Source organism: Drosophila santomea, chromosome 2L (assembly GCF_016746245.2).
Source record: "Drosophila santomea strain STO CAGO 1482 chromosome 2L, Prin_Dsan_1.1, whole genome shotgun sequence".
Classification (NCBI taxonomy): Eukaryota; Metazoa; Arthropoda; class Insecta; order Diptera; family Drosophilidae; genus Drosophila; species Drosophila santomea.
This window is the reverse complement of record NC_053016.2, coordinates 2,466,683-2,484,797: the sequence shown is the minus strand read 5'-3', so window position 1 is coordinate 2,484,797 and position 18,115 is coordinate 2,466,683. Positions and strand designations below refer to the sequence as shown.

At 44.7% G+C, this 18,115-nt stretch overlaps 1 protein-coding gene and 2 non-coding genes across 6 annotated transcripts in view; 1 reads left to right on the top strand and 2 right to left on the bottom strand.

Annotated features, from left to right (window-relative positions):
- Nucleotides 1-7,054: 7,054 nt before the first annotated feature.
- On the bottom strand, nt 7,055-7,151 carry Trnay-gua. Its single transcript has 2 exons — nt 7,115-7,151; nt 7,055-7,090 (listed from the first exon to the last, which is right to left on the bottom strand). It is a non-coding gene; the product is annotated as a tRNA-Tyr (tRNA).
- Nucleotides 7,152-9,808: 2,657 nt separating this feature from the next.
- Nucleotides 9,809-9,902, top strand: Trnay-gua. Its single transcript has 2 exons — nt 9,809-9,845; nt 9,867-9,902. It is a non-coding gene; the product is annotated as a tRNA-Tyr (tRNA).
- Nucleotides 9,903-11,185: 1,283 nt separating this feature from the next.
- Nucleotides 11,186-18,115, bottom strand: part of LOC120452526 (protein decapentaplegic) — a 32,603-nt gene continuing 25,673 nt past the window's right edge. For 3 of the 4 annotated variants that reach the window (XM_039636792.2, XM_039636818.1, XM_039636800.2), the window contains exons 2-3: nt 14,053-14,976; nt 11,186-12,211 (exon numbers count right to left, since the gene is read on the bottom strand). In XM_039636792.2, coding sequence (XP_039492726.1) covers nt 11,313-12,211; nt 14,053-14,976 — 1,823 coding nt within the window. In that variant the 3' untranslated portion in view covers nt 11,186-11,312. Of the gene's footprint in view, nt 12,212-14,052; nt 14,977-15,130; nt 15,322-18,115 lie in introns of those variants that run through there. The other variant, XM_039636808.2, reaches the window with a different exon arrangement.

Below are 18,115 nucleotides of genomic sequence, written 5' to 3'. Positions count from 1 at the left end.
GTTTTCATTTCCATCTGAAGAGGGGCAGATGGCGGTGGCAAAATGTATGCATGGCGAGCAGTGGCTTATGAAGCCATAAGCTTTGTTATTGCTGAGAAAATCAATCGAATATATACATACTAAACGAAATTCTTACTCAACAAATATATTTATTTTAATTGCACAATCGGTAAAAGCCCACTGATATTTCAATTGTTATTGAAGGCTTTACACCACTGGCAGCACCCTCGCATTTAGCAGCTGCTGTCCGGTCAATTATACAATTTATTAAACATTAAACGCCGCTGAAATATGAGCCGGAGTTCAGGGCGCTGGCGATTGAGACCCACCTCGAATCTGAGTCTGAATCTGAATCTGAATCTCTATCTGAATCCGAGTACGAGTCCGAGTTCGATTCCAGTCCCCCAGCTTCAACGGCATCCCCATCCACATCAGTCAAACATCATTTAACTGGAGGCTAATCCGCAATCAGCGCGATTTCTAATTTGCACCACAAGGTGTGCCTGGCCACTCCACTTGAATCCACTCAATTCCACACGAGCGCAAACACAGCCGGGCCACTACTAATAAATTTTTAATGAAATTTTTCATTTTTTTCATATTTTGTATTTTTTTTTACTCTCCAGTTTTGTATTTTGCCTGGGACTCGCAGTCACAATTCACAGACAGCGTGTCGCTCCCAACCCTTGAGCAATTGATGTGGCTGCTCGGATCGGTTCGAAGCGATCGTACCTGCTCCATTGAATTGAAAATAATTAATAACAATAATTTGCTGCACGATAAGAATTCCATTAAAGACGCAAAATGTATTGAACAGTTGTTCGCTTGATCGCTTTGGCGGGGGGCGTGGCACTTTGGGGCCCCCTTTCAAGAAAAAAAAAAATGATGAGAAACAACAGAAGGGGGGAAACCTCGACTTGCCTTTATTCCAATTTTTGAAGCACTTTTTTTCGGTTGATTGTCGATGATTTTCTTCGGTCTTTTCCGTGTGTGTATATCTAGATTAGGCCCTCGGGGCAAACACACAAAATCAAAAGCCGAAAATCAACATCGCCAACCAGAAACAACATGCTCGCCGTTGATTATTGAAATCATTGTGCTGAATCGCTGATCGCTGGATCGCTCGTGTGTAGCGTTCGCAGCTAGACATTTTGGCATTTCATGACACTCCAGCAACTGCTCCGTCGCAGTTTTCAGATTTCGGTTTTCAGACCCCGTCCCGTACCGTCGCAGATCGCTCTCCGGATCACTCCCCACCCAATATCATTGACTCGAGATTGGAGACTCGGCACTGAAGACTCAAGACTGAATACTGAAGACTGAAGACTGGGGAGCGTGGAGCTTTTGTCATGGCAGACATGTTGGCAACGCCAAATGCTTTTGTGTTTCTTCATGCCCTCGGGGCGGAAGATCATAAAAACGAGGGCAGTTTCTGTACTCCTTGTATCAGATACATTACCTGACCTTTAAAAACAAACTTTGAATTTATGTTATATGATTTATAGTTGTATTGGTTGCCATCATCAAACTTATAGTATATGGGCTAAAACGTTACAAACGTTTGTGCCAAAGTTACAAATATATAGTTTGTTCGATCTCCCTCCGCCAATAGACGGCACATATTCGTATGCTGGCCTCATCATCATTTGGCCCGCTTGGTGCGGGTGTTTCTGGCTTCTTTCGCTTGGCCAAGAACTTGACCTGCCCATCCCCATCCCCATCCTCATCCTTCTACCATTCCCAATGCCGAGTCCAAATGCAACTTGCACCGGGGTGGTCCAATTGTACTTGGACTTGAACGATTGGCTGGCTCACGAATTGCATTAAAATCGCAATTTCAGCAGCGCGCAAAGTTCATGTCAGACATTATGTTTGCTTTGGAGTTGTGGGAGTGGGAGTGGAATGGAGTGGAGTGAGTTGGATGCACCGAGCCTGGCCAACAGAACCTGGCCAACAAAACAACTGCGGGGCCACACTGGCTGGCGATTTGAGGGAACGGCCATTTTCCCGCCGCATTCTGTACTCTGTACTCTGTATTGCAGTATTGCAGTATTGCTGTATTGCTGTTTTGCTGTATCTGTATGTTTGTTTGCTCTGTTCCTGTTCGGACAAAAGCCACGACGATTTCAACGCTTTGTCGTGTTCTTTGTGAGCCTGTGAGCTGGAGAGCTGTAGAGCTGTAGAGCTGGTGAGCTGTAGAGTCGTTGAGTCTGTATCTGTGGTTCCCCCGGCCTGGACAAGAGTTCTTGAGCTTGGACTTGGGGCCCAAAGTAATTTATTTCTTTATTGTTTTACGAATTTACAATGCAACTGTGGACTGTGGACTGCGGGGCTGAGGATGGGGCTGGGGCAACAAGGGAGCTGGGCCGAGCAACACGGCCATAACAATCACGCCGCAGTTGTTGTTGCGTGTTGCATTTGGGGTGACCACCTTGGCGGCCAGATGATGCTGGCCTGGCTCTTGGTCCTCGTCTCAGATTCAGATTCAGATCCCCAGACCTGAACGCAGCCTCTGGCAACGACATTCGAGGTTGCTGGTCCGCCGGACTCATCAGTGTCAATGCTGTATGGTGGATGCTGATGCTGTATGCTGCATGCTGCATGTTGGATGCAGGGTCCATGCTCCAGGTCCATGGTCCTTGGTGTGTGGTACGCATGCGCCCAGCAGCGCCCCAAGGAATGCGTTGCACGAAATGCAAAATGTCAGCGGCGGCGGCCCAATCGCAATCGGCGGTGCGAGCGGGACACTTACTGCGCAAGCGAGAGGCACATTCCGCAGGCCCAACTGGAATTTCCTTTGTTTTCTGTGAGAAATTTCGAGCCAACACATAAATTGTCGTAGGCGCAAGCGGGCAAGAGGTTCCTGGCCGCCACGCAGCCTCCAAAGTGTCCCAAGTCGGCACTGAGTGGCGATTTTCGACTACACTCATCAGGAAGTGAATTTTTTTAAATGTAAGTACTTTTAAAATTATTAAGTAACTTCTAAATTATTAGGTAAAATGTAGAGAGTATATGCTTTTCGTAGTTTTAAGTGCTACGATATAATTCAAAAGTTACATGCTATATAAACCATGTTCAGATTATGTTACATTAAATTGTCAACTTTAAATTCTTTTTCTGATATTATTTAAGTACCTACGGTTTGTATGTTTAATGGACCTCTATTTTGTTGCAAAGTGTGCTTTTAAAGAGCCGAGCAATTGCTTGGTGGCTTTCTGTCTCGGTTCGGTTTCGGTTTTGTAGTCGGCGATGGGAGCTGATCATCAGCGCTGGCATTTAGACAATTAAAATACTTCAAGTGCTTGTCTTTCGCTCAACGTCACATTTTGTTTATTTATGTGCATTAATTCGCCGGGTAGCTTATAAATTTTCGTTTTCCCCATCCCCCCCTGGCAGCCCAATGAGTTCAGAAAACAATGAGTTCTGTTTGGGAGGCTACAAGTTCATTGCCTAAGTCTTTCGATTGCTCGGAATTGCAGGCCTGGAATTTGACGAGTCAGTCGGCAAGTCTGATATGCCAGTGGCTATTTTTAGCGCAGCACTTACACAATTCGTTTACATATTAAATACGAAAATGCAGCCATTCGATTGCTTATTCAACTCAATCAAAATTCCTAGGAAAAATTCCTCGGCTGTATCATTTACAATGTGCGCGCTTGATTCCCAGTCCAATCATTCAATAAATTGGCACTGTCAGTCCCCATCCCCCCCATTCACCCCCACATGACAACATTTTAACTAACTGCCTGACAAATACAAAACAGTATAATTTTTCAATTAGCAAATGATAAATCAAACTAACACTCAGCGGTCGGACGCGGGGAGCTTGTGTCAAATTGAAAATTCAAATGCAGTCTTTAGTTTATTAATTGCTTGAATCGATCGAAAGGGATGGGGAGGAGTGGAGAGGGGGTTTGGGTTTCTGTGGAAATTGCTCTGGGTGATGCGATTCATAATTACGCATATAAGCAACTATTTTGTTTATTTAATGCAATTAGTGACAGAGAACTTGAAGGGAGTACTTGCAATGTATATAGATTTAGTGGGGATGATGAAACTATCAGCCAATGTTAAGCATCTGCAAATATTATTGAGAAAGCCAGTATCATTTTTCATGCTTAAATATGTAACAAATATTTGACTACTTCATATCTTCAATGACTTGACTAATTTAATAATTATTTAAATTCCCATATGCCTTATTTGTTATTAGTGTTAAATTGACTGTCTAGTACGACCTACAGACTTTTATACATCAATATGACAGCAATAAAATGCACAGATTAATATTAAATAAAAAATATTTGCATACGCAAGGTTCTACTGCAATTCTCTTTGTTGGGTGGCAACCGTTTTATGGTGCAGTTTACAAATAAAGGGACAATTAAATACTGATTTATGTATAACTGTAAAGATAAATTCAATTTGCTTCTAATGGCGGTCGGCACTGTGGGAGCAGGAAATAAAATTGATACTTAATGGCCCAGTTCGGTTGAGTCATTAGGGTTGGTGAAACAATACTATAAATGTCACAGCGAGTGGCGAGGGATATTAAGTCGGCTAACGAACAAATCTGGAAGACACAAACTCCAGCTGAGTTCACACGGCTCGAACATGCAGCAATGAATTCACATTCAATTAACTTCGCGCCTCATTTGAATAGCAGGGCACACGTTCGGATATGCTAATTGCATATTAAATATAAATATATTCATTTCACAGGCAAAGTCATTGCCATTTTGCCGTTTCTGCTGATTAATTGTTTTGTTTTTGTTTTGGTTACACTCAACTAGGCATTTGTTACTGCCTCGTTTTCTGCGATCATCAAAACATTCGTTTCCGCCAGCCGCTAACGAAAGACTTAGGCAGCGAACTTGCAGCCAGCTTCTAACGAAAGACTTAGGCAGCAAACTGGCTGCCGTTGCAGTGGCCTTCATTAGCTGGCCAAGGCTTATATGCTAATGCCCCATCGGCATCCTCATGTGGGGTCCAAGTCCAAGTCCAAGTCCACGTCCAGTTCCATGACCACGTCCACTTCCACCCAGAGTGTCCTGCTGTCAGACCGGCTACTAAACTGGCATTTATGCGCAGCACCTGCTGCCTGCCACCGCCTGTTAGACATTAATCCGTGGCATTTAGTTACGCTTTAATAAGATTTCTTGCTCCCGGCGAGTACGTTTTTCTTCTTGGCTGTCTGCCGGGGAAAGCTGGAAAGCATTCTCAGCCTTTGTTTTGCTTCAATTTATTTTGTTATTTTTTTTTTGCAGCAGCAGCAGCAGCAGTTGAAGCTGCAGACAAAGCGACGCGTCGCAAACCACACTGGCTTTCCATGGCTGTGGCGCCCCATTTTAACACCCAAGTATGTGTGGTTATTAAAGATCCAAGACTTCTGCTGTATGCACGGTATTAAGTGTATCACAGCAGGGCCACCAAGAACAATGTTCGTTTAGTACTTAAGGGGGAAATTTAATTATAAACTGAGTAATAAGAACTTTGGGAACTGGGGTTAAGTAAGGCACGTAACCGTAAAAAGATAATTAGCCTATTACTAATTTGGTTTATTATTTAAAGCTTAAGACAGGGTATGGCTTGGTATCGATATAGCCAACATAGGTTCCTTTCGATCTATTGGAATTTCAGTAATGAGGGAAAAGCTGTTCTCCAAGGTGAGTATTAAGTTCTTCGACGGCATGCCATCGTCATAATCACAATCATCGGCATGCAAATGTGCACTCGCGAATGCCTGTGGCTTGTGGAATATCTAACGAGTGTTGAACTAATTAAGGTCGAGCACACCAGACCTATGCATATCTATGGCTTCAGAGTCCAGCAATCCAGCCGCACATACATACATGTATATCCAATGTTGGTATGTAGGGGAGCCATTAAGAAATTACACGAATTTCGATCTTCAGCGAGGCAAAAGTGCAACTGTTATATGGCCAAGAGATCGAGACCGAGCTGGAGATCGCTGAAAGGGCAAACACTCTTCAGTTGTACGTCCGAACACTCGACTTGGAATTGGATTGGAGGACTGGAATGGGGAATGACGGCTGAGACAATGCCGGATGATGATCTGCCAAGATCCAGATGCAGATCCAGATCTTCACAAGGAGCCAGTGAGCAATTCATATTCATTCATATTTGTATTTACTTAACTCGCCGATGTGGATGTGGATATGGATGAGGATGAGGATGCGCATGATGATGGTGCCGCTGGAGGAGATGCGAAGATGACTTGCAACTAAACGAGAGCCGAATCTGTTGCTTTTATGCCCTTACGTTTCCCGCATTTGCCTTTTTTTGCTGTGTATGTAAGACACACATTCATACATATCCGTATATGAAAGAGCCAGTCTTGATGTTTTATGGGACGCCCGTTGGCCGTGTAAATGGAGTTTCGACAGCCTAATTGGAGATCAACGCAGTATAATTGTCTGGATGCCCGGCTGCTCCGGCTTCTGATGATGAAGTCGTGGCCCGAGAACAGGTGAATGAATTTGTGACAGCCGCACAAAGGCAAATGATGTATTGATAGCATCTGTTTTTTTTTGGGCGGAGGAGAATCTGGAGAAAACGGCAGCCAAAGCGGCAGGACGTTGGCAGCCATTCGATTCAGCGATTGTGAGTCGAAAAGTCTCGACTTTTATGCTGATGTGATGCTGGTCTTTGTTGCCGTTTTGGCTACCAGTTGTTATTATTCTGGCTCTTGGCTTTGTGGCTCAATGGTCCTTTGTGAAAGGACAAATGCAAATTGAGGCCTGTAATTTTTGTTACAATTTGGTTTCTCCATTATGATCTGGCTCAGATTTATCAGACTGCCCTTTTCTAAACAATTCTGGCCTTTTGAAACTGTCTCTTTAGAAAAATTAAGGCTTGATGTATCGGTCTATATAGGTTTTTTGTTTAAAATGGATGGCTTTCCTTTATCAGCTGAAGAAGTGTTTTATAAAATGGAAAGTTTACATTACTAACAGGTCACAGGTACTCGAAACTGTATTTCCAGAATTGCAATTTACTGCAAAATGTTTGCAATGAAAAAAAAAGATTCCGATCCTTCGAGCCGGATTTGAACCAGCGACCTATGGATGTCTACACTCGTCGTAATGCCAATCTACAGTCCACCGCTCTACCAACTGAGCTATCGAAGGTCTATATATGGCTCGCTGCAAAACGAGTTCATAAACAACGCGAGTGAAAGACAACTTATCAGCTGAGACAAATTTAAGTGGCGGTATTTCGACGGCGCGGCGGTGATTTGGGGGGAAATGAGCTTCGCTTTATGCAGAGCCAGCAGTGAATATCGAACGCAAGCCGATTGTTTTCGAATTTCTTGTTGTTTTTATTTTTTCGGTCAGATGAAAGAAGGGCGCCGGGTGTGTAAACACAGACAGTGCGCATCGGGGGCGACAATTAAGGTGGCCACCTAGTAAACGCCGGCCGTGAGTCATCTCCCCGGGGAACCAAGTTCACTCTAGCAGCATCGCCTGTGGCCCGAAGATTCGGGTAACCGGACCAAGTGAATCATGCCACAGGCGCGCAGAAGACACGATCCGTCTTATCAGGCAAGTGGCCCAGAGGTCCAGGGAATTCAAACTCGCCCGGGGGCCTAGGACACATAACCACGTAGTATCTTAGCAGCAGCACTCGGACAAAGTGTGTTCCCGATAACGCAGAGCAAGCCAGAGGGCAATTTTTGACGGCCCGAAAGGCAAGAGCTGGGAAATACTTAACAAACCAATTAGGATGCCAAAAATGCGGCAAGTCATAAAAATCGAGAACCAAAAACGGGCATCCGACCAATATCGGCTTATCTATACAAGAGTATCATTTAGGGATGGCAGCGTGCCAGAAGCATAAGTTCCTTAAATTAATATGAAACTGTTATATTAAAGATATAAATATAAAGAGTATATATAAATATAAATATACGAGTATATATTTTCTGAACAATCATAAGTTCCTTAAAGAAATACGCAATTGTTGTATAAAAGATATTTGTAAATATACGAGTATATATTTTCTGAACAATCTCATAACTAATTTCTAGGATTATTGAATAAAAATGTATACTATTATGTTAAATTATTAACCCTACGAAACGTTGCTTGTGCCATCTCTAATGCTCACTTACGATGGTCAAAAAGGTTGGCCAAGAAGTGCACCAGAGGAAGCGGAGCGAAAAAACTGACAGCTTACGGATAATTACCGAGGAAAACACACAGATGCAGGGCTGCTGGGATGAGGAGATGCTGGGATGAGGGGCAGGTGAGGCCACAGCCACGATGTAGATGGAGATGGAGATGAGGGACAGGTGAGCGGGACAGGGAAAGCGGCAAAGCGGGACGGCTAAGCGCCATGAGCGGCGACTTGTGTGTGATCCATTGAGTAAGGTTTCGGGGCTGAGAGTGTGTGAGTCTGTAAGTGTGTGAGTGGATCGATTGCTCAAAACGTCTTGTTAGATAAGGAAAAATGATTCCCGCGGCGAGGGGTCAGTCGCTGGGTTAGTTACTCGTAATTTGCTCAGGTAAGTTACAACAAATGTTCATAATTTTTAAGAATGACTATCTACCTTTTAGAATTTCTACCCATTTTTGCTTATCAACCGTCTTCGATCTAAAATGGGCGATGGGGCGGTGAGGGCTCTTGATCTTGGTATCAATTTCCCGCTATGATTGAATGAATTTTCCCAACTCCAGTCCCAATCTCAATATGTGGGCGTTGTCCTATCGCTACAACAGATCTGGCATGGCCTACGAAAAATTGCCAAGTTCCTGGGAAAACCAAAGGACTATTTTGGCAAGGCGTTAGACCCCTGAGTGGACTTTATCTTCTATCGGCTTGTGTGTGGCAAGTCAAACGAGAGAAATGCCGAGATCCTCGTTTTCGGCCGCCTGATGAGTCATTTAATTGAGCCCGAAAAACTCACTTGGAATGGGTAAATTAATTTACTCTTCCGATAAAACCAGACAACATCCCCGGAATGACTCATGCAACCTTCCTGCGACGGAATTGCAGCATGCTCTTGATTTTCATTTCATTAAGTTTTGTAATGGAATTTAATCGACTGAGCTATTAATAGACTGAGGTTAAATGCAGGCAATCCCCACGCTAATCAGTATTTTCTAAGCTGCGAGTTTCAAAATACGCTGAAACTACACTTTTATTTTACTACACGTACACATTAAATTGAGCTAGAATTACAGCACATACCTATAAATATTTTTGAAAAGAGAGGAAATAAAGTGTTGGTGCAATTTCCATTCACTTGACATTGATCCAAGCAATCTACACACAGTACACATTTGTTTTTGACCTGAAATGTAGCATAATTAATATTTATTACCCGCCCTTATCAGCATCAAAGTTCATTCAGCTGTTTGAATAGTTATTCCAGATTCCTATCACTTCATTTGCCAGCAATTTGTTACGTTTTAGACAGTCCTAGGAAAGTTGATATGCATGCAGATCGTTATCGCCCGTTTCGAAGTGGCTCATTTAATTAACAAATTACCCGTTGAGCTCTGATTTCACAGCTGGTTTTCCACCGATCTTGTTAGCAAATAAATGCTTTGCTTTTTATTTACTTTTTTTTTTTAGTTAAGTTAATCTACAAAACGAAGCGCTGGGCACTTGCTGCTCTTATCAACATGTATTGGGGTATACCTGTGACGGTGTTGTTGCTGCGTTTTAATGCTGCGATAAGCTTTTTGCCATTGTTTTACTTGAATTTTCGTTTTTTTGCCAAGTACTTGAACTAATTTTGATAAGCTGGCGAAATTTTAAATTGACACCTGAGCCGCTATCACCTTCGATAGCTCAGTTGGTAGAGCGGTGGACTGTAGAAGTGTTCAATTCCAGCAGGCATCCATAGGTCGCTGGTTCAAATCCGGCTCGAAGGATAACTTTTTGCCAATATTTATACCATACTTTACTGTTTATCCCTCACCTGTAAGCCGTAGTAAATAAAGAACATTGGATATTTTTTTTTTATAAATTGTTTTCTTTTATATTTTTCATCTTTCTTTTCATCCTCGCTCCTGCATCATCATCATCATCGTCGTCCTCAAAAATACGATTTGTTTTAAATAAATAAAATAATAATGTTTATATGACAAACTGCATATGCAAATCGTGCTCTGCAACATCAGGCACGAATCGATATTTTCCATTCATCGGCTTTTCTTTTTGTGGGTTTTTCTCTTTTCTTTTCTTTCGTTTCTATTAATTTATCCAACATGCTGAGCTTAAGCGTTAGGTCTTACGTTTCTAGATTAATTAACGTTTACGGATTTATTCGAGCTTAGCTTAGAACGCATAACGATGTAGATAGTTATTCATAAATTTATAGGGCATACGTTTTGTTTATACAGTTACGTTTAGTTGAATGCGCAACGAAGTTTCAATACCCTTTCGTCGATATGTGTGTGCGTGTGTGTGTGTGTGTGGTTGTGTGTTTGCTTATGGGTGAGTGAGTGTGAATCGCATATAAAGTATATAGGTGTTTAGTACATATACAAGAGAGTTACATATGCAATATCTGTTTGTTTTTCTGGTTTTCTACAACTATGTGTTTAGGATGATAGTTCCTAAGTAATTTCAAGTCATTATTCGGTTATGCTCGCGCTAGTTTAATTTACAAGTGGATTGCTATTGCTTTATAAAATTATTAACAAAAACGGCTAGTAGAATAGGTCTCCTTTCCACAAACATGTACATACAAAGATACCAGTTCGCATCGATAAAGTTTTTTTAATATATATATATATTAGCATTTTTATACAATTTGTTCAATTGGTCGCTCTTACTCCTAAGCATACTCCTCTATTTCTCCCTTAACTTCTTCTTCTCCTTCAGCAGCAGCAGCTCACACAGCTTCACACAGATACGAAAGTATCTAATATCTGAAGTATCTGGCGGATGGGCGGGGACTATCTGTGTTGGGGGCGTGGCATGGCGGCTATATACAGTGGACTCTGCGCTCTCAAATCTGCACTCTGATCTGGGGTTTTTCGCCAGCCTGGCTGGGGAAATCGACAGAGGCTCCAAGGTGGGCGGTTTTTGGTGGGGACGTGGATGTGGGCGTGGGCGTGGGCGTGGGCGTGGCTGCCGCTTGTTGCTCGTTACTCGATACGGCTAAAGTCTAACGATTTACACTTAAAATTCAAATATTCAGTCCATTTTGTTTGCGTTGTGTTTAAAGCATTGACGGCTTGGAACCAAACAGCATTTGATGCTCTCTCGCTCGCGATTTACCATCGCATCCACTCGGGAAAGTGGATGACGTGGTCTGGTGCGATGGTGGTGCGAATCTATCGACAGCCACAGCCCACCACGGTCATCTCCTGGTAGTTCTTCAGCACCACCGTACTTTGGTCGTTGAGATAGAGCATGGCCACGCTGTCCAGTTGCGTGGGCACGCAGCACGCCTTCGGCACCTTGCCGGGATTCATGTTGTTGACCAGCGTCTGCACCACGGCGTGGTTGGTCGAGTTGAAGTGGTCGGCCAGCGGGAAGGGGCACTTCCCGTGGCAGTAGTACGCATCGTAGCCCAGCGGCGCCACAATCCAATCGTCCCATCCCACATCCGAGAAGTCCACGTACAGCGAATGCCGCCGGCAGGTGTCATCGTGGTTCTTGCGCCTCGTTGGCCGTCTCGGCTGCCGCTTGTTCCGGCCGCCCTTGCCGCCGCCCTCTCCGCCGGACACGTCCCGGATGGAGCGCGCCTTGTGCCGCCCGTCGTCCGTGTAGGTGAACAGGAGCGGCTGCTTGTGCTGCCACCGCTCGTGCGCCTCGTCCGCGCTGCGGCGCAGGCGTACGTGGTGGTGTGGCGCCGGCTTCAGGGAGCGGACCGTCCGCACCTCCACCAGCAGTCCGTAGTTGCGCTGCGGACTCGCCAGCCACCGGTCCACGGCCGGCTGGACATCGAGGCTCACCGTGTCCGTGCTGTTCAGCCGGACCGTCTTGGTGTCCAGCAGCAGATAGCTCGGCTCCCGCTGGCCACGCACACCGACGCGCGTGATGTCGTAGACGAGCACCTGGTAGCGCGTCCGATTGGCCGACGATCTGCTGGCCACCACCTGCGGACTGAGTGCGTCCCGGGTTAGCTGCAGCTCCGCGGCCTTCAGCTTCTCGTCAGCGGGAATGCTCTTCACGTCGAAGTGCAGCCGAAACCGGTGGTGGTGCGGAAATCGATCGTCGATTTTACTATCTGCAAGTGCACGGAAAAGAAGGAAATTGCGGGTGAGTTTGAGGTAACAAAAGTTTAATAAACTAAATACCTATTTAACTTAAAAATGGGCTACCTATGTTTTACCCCAACTTTTTAGCAGTTTCTAAAAAAAAAACGACCACTTCCAGCTGTCTAGTTTATCCACCTGAAATCGGAATCAGCGAATAAAACCGGACAATCCGCAGGATCAAGTGCATGAGCCTCTATCTGTGGGGATATAGCGCGTACTCGGATCTCCGTGCAGATGATTAGACACACCTTCGGACAGCGTAGTCCATCTACCTGGATTCCTGGACCAGTAAGTAAGTACCCCCTGCTTAAATACACCCACTACTCTAGAGCGTGGAAAGTGCAGGAAAATCGGGGACGAAAAAGGTAGGTCGAAAATCGCACGTTCCAGTTGTCCAGCCGCCTTTTTACGACTGGCGCCTGTGCTAAAGACCCTGGCCCACACCGGCCTACCTTTTCGGATCTGTCTGTATATATATACTCGTAAATAGGTATGTATATATATATAACTGTGAGGCAAGGTGCAAACTCTGCACGCTTGCCGAAAAATCTTAATTTGAATCGACGCCGCCGCCGCTGCCGTTTTCAAGTACCTTGCACAAAGAGCAAAGCGAGTCGTAAATTCTTTTGGGAAAGCGGGAATCAACCGGAGGGTTGGGATCCGAGTTCGAGTCCGAGTCCCCGAGTCCCCGAGTCTGAAAACCAGAAACCAACAAACGGCACAGATGCCACAGCCTAAAGACGTGGCCAAAACTGAACCGTAACCAAGACAAACTCGACTCGCCGGCTCGAGTCGGCTTAGACACTTGGCTTTAGACACTTGGTTTGTGCGGCTTGGTTACCTGCTCCTAACTGCTTTATTGTTCGACCCTATAATCCTGCGGAAAATAATGCGAAATACGCTTTAATAATTATTGTTATTCCTACAAATACAATATAAAAGCCATTTAGCGCATGCGCTAAACGGTCCTGGTGTAATTCCAACGAAAATTTTCAAGGTCACTGTCGAGCTGTCGTCGCGGCAGAGCAGGTAAAAGGACTCTCGTGTCCTTTTAGCTGTTCATTTTGGAAAGCCGTGGAATTTCCGCGTGATTTCACAGCGCTTGCGTGAATGATAGGGCAATGAGGGGTGGATCGATGGATCGGGAACGGGGACGGGGATAGAAGGATCTAGGGATCGGCAGGTATGCAAATCGCTTAGATGAAACAGAATTTCAGGGAAAATCCGGCTGGCTCTTCATTCGCATTTTGGTAGCGGAAAGTACGCATTGCGATGAGTGGGAATATAAATTACGGGTAATACAGATCGAATCCTTTCGCGGTGCACAAAATTCTAGGCGGCTGGCAGGTGGAAAATGCAGGTATAGGAAGTAATTGAAAACGGATTGGATTACTTTTATGTTCCAATAAAAGGGGCAAGTTACTCTGATTTCTCTCTCTGTATATATTTCCTTATAAAATTCGTTAGTTTTGATTTTGGACTCTTCTATTGGAAATCCTAAGATGTACCAAGCGATCTAGATAAACCAGTATGAAATCAATAAAAATGGAAATTATGCTAAGGCCAATATCAATCTAAAAAGGTTTGCTTAAATTTAAATGTATTCGAAAGTTGCCCATAACAAAGCACAACCATTTGACTATGGTGGTTTGAGATCATTGCATTAGTTTTTAATTGCCTAATAATCCGAAAGGGATTTGCAAATATTTAAGATCTTCCAAACGATTATATCCGCTTCCGGGTTTCTAGCCCATGATAAGTTCTAAATTCCACATAAAAGTGGTTTTAAATATTTGAAATGTAGACTCACCTTTGTGTGTAAAACTTCGCACTGTGTTGGCCGACTTGGTCAGCAGTCCCGGCTTGGGGATGTTGACCGAGTCGAGCTCGTGGCCCATGATCTCGGCGTAGAGCCTCTTCATCGGCTCGGGGATGATGATCTTGGAGCGGTCGATCTTGGGCGGCCGCTTCATTTTGAACAGCGAGAGCAGGCTCTTCTCGATCTCGACTAGAGTGGAGGGATCTGGCTTGAGCTTGTCCTTGATGAGCTCCTCATTGCTGTAGGTGGACGGGCCCTGCTCGGCGATGATGGCCTTGGCGTTGGCGGGCACATTGATGGAGGCCACCAGCGTTGGCTCCTCCACGAAGATGGATTCAATCGGTGAGGATTGATGAGATTCTGTGTATGCACTGGCCTGCTTTGGCTGGTGGCTGCGATGGTGGTGCTGGCTCTTCTTGTGGCTCCTCTGCTCCTTGACAGCCATTTTGTTGTGGTTTTTGTGGTTGTTGTGGTTGTTGGGTTTATTAACTAATTGTTTAGACTTATTTTTGGAATTTTCTAATTGGTCTGTTCTTGGTTTATGCACTTCGTTGAACTGTCGGTTCGCGTCACTTTTGCTAGGTTTTTTGTTTTTTGTTTTACTCCGATGGCTTTTATCACTATCACTGAACGAGGCGGGCTCGCTGAATGGATTAAATGCTTTTGCTAATGCTGTGCTGGTCGAGGCTCCTCCCGTTCTAGATCCAGATCGTCCTGATCCTGATGATCCTGATTCTGATTTGGATTCTGATTTGGATTCCGATTCTGATTCTAGCGGAATCTGAGCGGCAACGGGCGCTATGGCGGCGATGAATCTCTGGGATATATCCTCGGTGCTAGCAACTCGAACAATCGTTTGAAAAGTCGCCAGCACTGCGAGGAGTAGAAGCCATGCGCGCATGGTCGCTTGCAACTCTGAAACGAGACAAAGACGAAGACATGGGTTAAGCGCTGGTCGGCAAGGGTTAGGTGGCTTCGGGATAGGATTCGGATCGGATGTGGGCTCGGATGTGGACCGGAATGGAATCGCATTCGTATTCCACTCAATCCAATCCGCTCTTGCACTCACACTCAGGCGGCCATGGGTGCAAGCGGGACGACTATAGGGCCCAACTCTTCGTATTTCGTATCTGTCAGATGATAGTATCTGGTATCTTTCGCGGCGACGACTCAGCGTATCTGTGTATCTGTGTGCGTGTCGGTGTGTCTCTGAGCGTGTGTGCGTTGGACGACGTGCGCTGCGCGACTGAACGCTGCTCTTCTTCTTCGGCAGGTAAGCGACGTCTGCAGCGGCGGTAGCTGCGGCAGCGGCAGCGCAGCGACCGCGGCAGCGACGTCGCCTCCTTTTGGCCCATTTGGCAGAGGGAACAAGAGAGCGGACAAGAAGCGGACCGTCCAGACCAGAGAGCGCCTGGCCAAAGTTTTACGACCACGGCTGGCCGCCCTTCGGGGTGAAAGGTGCAACTAAAAAATGGTGGCTCTCCTCCTCCTCCTCCTCCTGAAGCTCTCCCCTCTCGCTCTAACTGGCCACCCCTCTCACTTGCTCTTCGGCAAGTGTTGCAATCGCAGGCGGACATTGCACCTTTTGCACGGACACACGATCTTTTGGGACCAGCTTTATCGTTTTGTGTCTACGAATAGAAATTCAATATAGCCCCATACCAAACCCCAAACTTCAATAATCCCCACCCCCTTCTCCCCAATGGATTTTTCGGTTATTAGAGTAGCTTCGATCGTCATATTTATACCCGTTACTCGTAGAGTAAAAGGGTATACTAGATTCGTTGAAAAGTATGTAACAGGCAGAAGGAAGCGTTTCCGACCATATAAAGTATATATATTCTTGATCAGGATCAATAGCCGAGTCGATTTGGCCATGTCCGTCTGTCCGTCCGTCTGTCCGTCTGTCCGTCTGTCCGTCTGTCCGTCTGTCCGTCTGTCCGTCCGTCTGTCCGTCTGTCTGTCCGTATGAACGTCGAGATCTCAGGAACTACAAAAGCTAGAAAGTTGAGATTAAGCATACAGACTCCAGGGACATAGACGCAGCGCAAGTTTGTCGAATCATGCTGCCACGCCCACTCTAACGCCCACAAACCGCCCAAAACTGCCACGCCCACACTTTTGAAAAATGTTTTGATATTTTTTCATTTTTGTATTGGTCTTGTAAATTTCTATCGATTTGTCAAAAAAAGTTTTGCCACGCCCACTCTAACGCCCACAAACCGCCCAAAGCTGCCACGCCCACACTTTTGAAAAATGTTTTGATATTTTTTCATTTTTGTATTAGTCTTCTAAATTTCTATCGATTTGCCAAAAAACTTTCTGCCACGCCCACTATAACGCCCACAAACCGCCCAAAGCTGCTACGCCCACACTTTTGAAAAATGTTTTGATATTTTTTCATTTTTGTATTAGTCTTGTAAATTTCTACCGATTTGGCAAAAAACTTTCTGCCACGCCCACTATAACGCCTACAAACCGCCAAAAACTGTGTTTAAGACTCTCCTTCTCCCTTCCACTAGCTGAGTAACGGGTATCAGATAGTCGGGGAACTCGACTATAGCGTTCTCTCTTGTTTTCACTTATCGCGCTCGCTATAGCGCTTTGATTTACAAACAGGCGGCAATGCTCAAAAAAAAACCCGAGAGCCAAACTTATCTGGAAAATTTATGAAAATTATTAGAAGTATTCTATATATTTTGGTTATAGGCTATAAATTTCCCAGATTTTATCTCAAGATGCGTTTGAGAAAGGTACGCAGTACGCACACGCACACACCTAGAACAAATTACATGTTGTTTTTCACATAAAGATTACCATCTTATCTTGTACTAAAAAAAATTTGTTATATGACAGGGCGCTTAAGCGCAAAGGGATCTTTCGAAAATGGTTAAATTGGAATTTGGAAAAGATGGCACACGCTGGGGGGTGCACAAGATCTTGGGCCTGCGATAAGGCGGATCGAGGGAAATTGGTTGAAATTAGAGGGGATCGTTGGAGGGAAAGGGTGAATGAAATTGAATTTCATAAATACGTTTATGATTTGTTCATAATTTGTTGTTTGTTTTTAATATGTTCCCAGAATTCCAAGTTCCGTGGGTTGTGGTTGCGTGTGGTTTCAGTCTCTCAGTCTCAGTCTCAGTCGCAGTCTCAATTTCTCAGTTTCCCAGTTTCCAGCCAGAGTTTAGCAGTATTCATAGGTTCTTTACTACCTGCCCGATGGCTGGCGATATATGGGACAAACGGGGGTTTCCCCTAGACATCCGAGCGATGAATGCCAGGCGCTATCCGGAATTTCCAAGCTCGCCGCCCATTCAGTGAAACTACGCGCACCAGATACAAGTCACCAGATACGATACTATGTCTATAACTCGCACTCAGCACTCAATTTGAGCCACGAAAAGTCGCAAGCGCCTGCTAAAGTTCAAATTTCAGCTTTTTGTCGCAGCACCAACGACTCCGAAATGTTTCGCAAATTGACACATTTTTTATTGTTAATGATTAACGTTTGATTCCGGTTACCCAACACCTCAAAAACGCACACATACCATCGCTACTATACGCCACTATAAAATAATCTGTGCCGCACTACGTCAGCAATTAGATTGGTTAATAATAAACGCCAACTTGGGCTCAAAACACTTGGACGGACACTCACGCACCCAGAAGATACAATAGAATCGAAGACTATATTCTGCCGGGTTATTTATGTGCCAGGATATTGACATTTTTGTTTTGTGTTTGCCGCCGCTTTTTATGTTCCCTTTTTTTTAAGATTTTGAGAGGGTCCATCTATAATATTAGTTGTGTATCAGAACGGTACTTTATTGTGCTGGCCAACAAAGGCTGGAGGAGTTCTTGGAATAGGATCCCAGGCCAGGACACAATACGATTATGATGTACGTGGGGAAATATTTTGATTAAGCGCTACATAAAATTGGTTTCGAAACAGGTTGAATTCAGTTAGTTTCCTTTTCAAATTCACGCCCTGCTTGTATTGAGAACTTTACTTTTCCATTGGCCAAAAAACAAGACTTTTTCTTTTAAATATGCT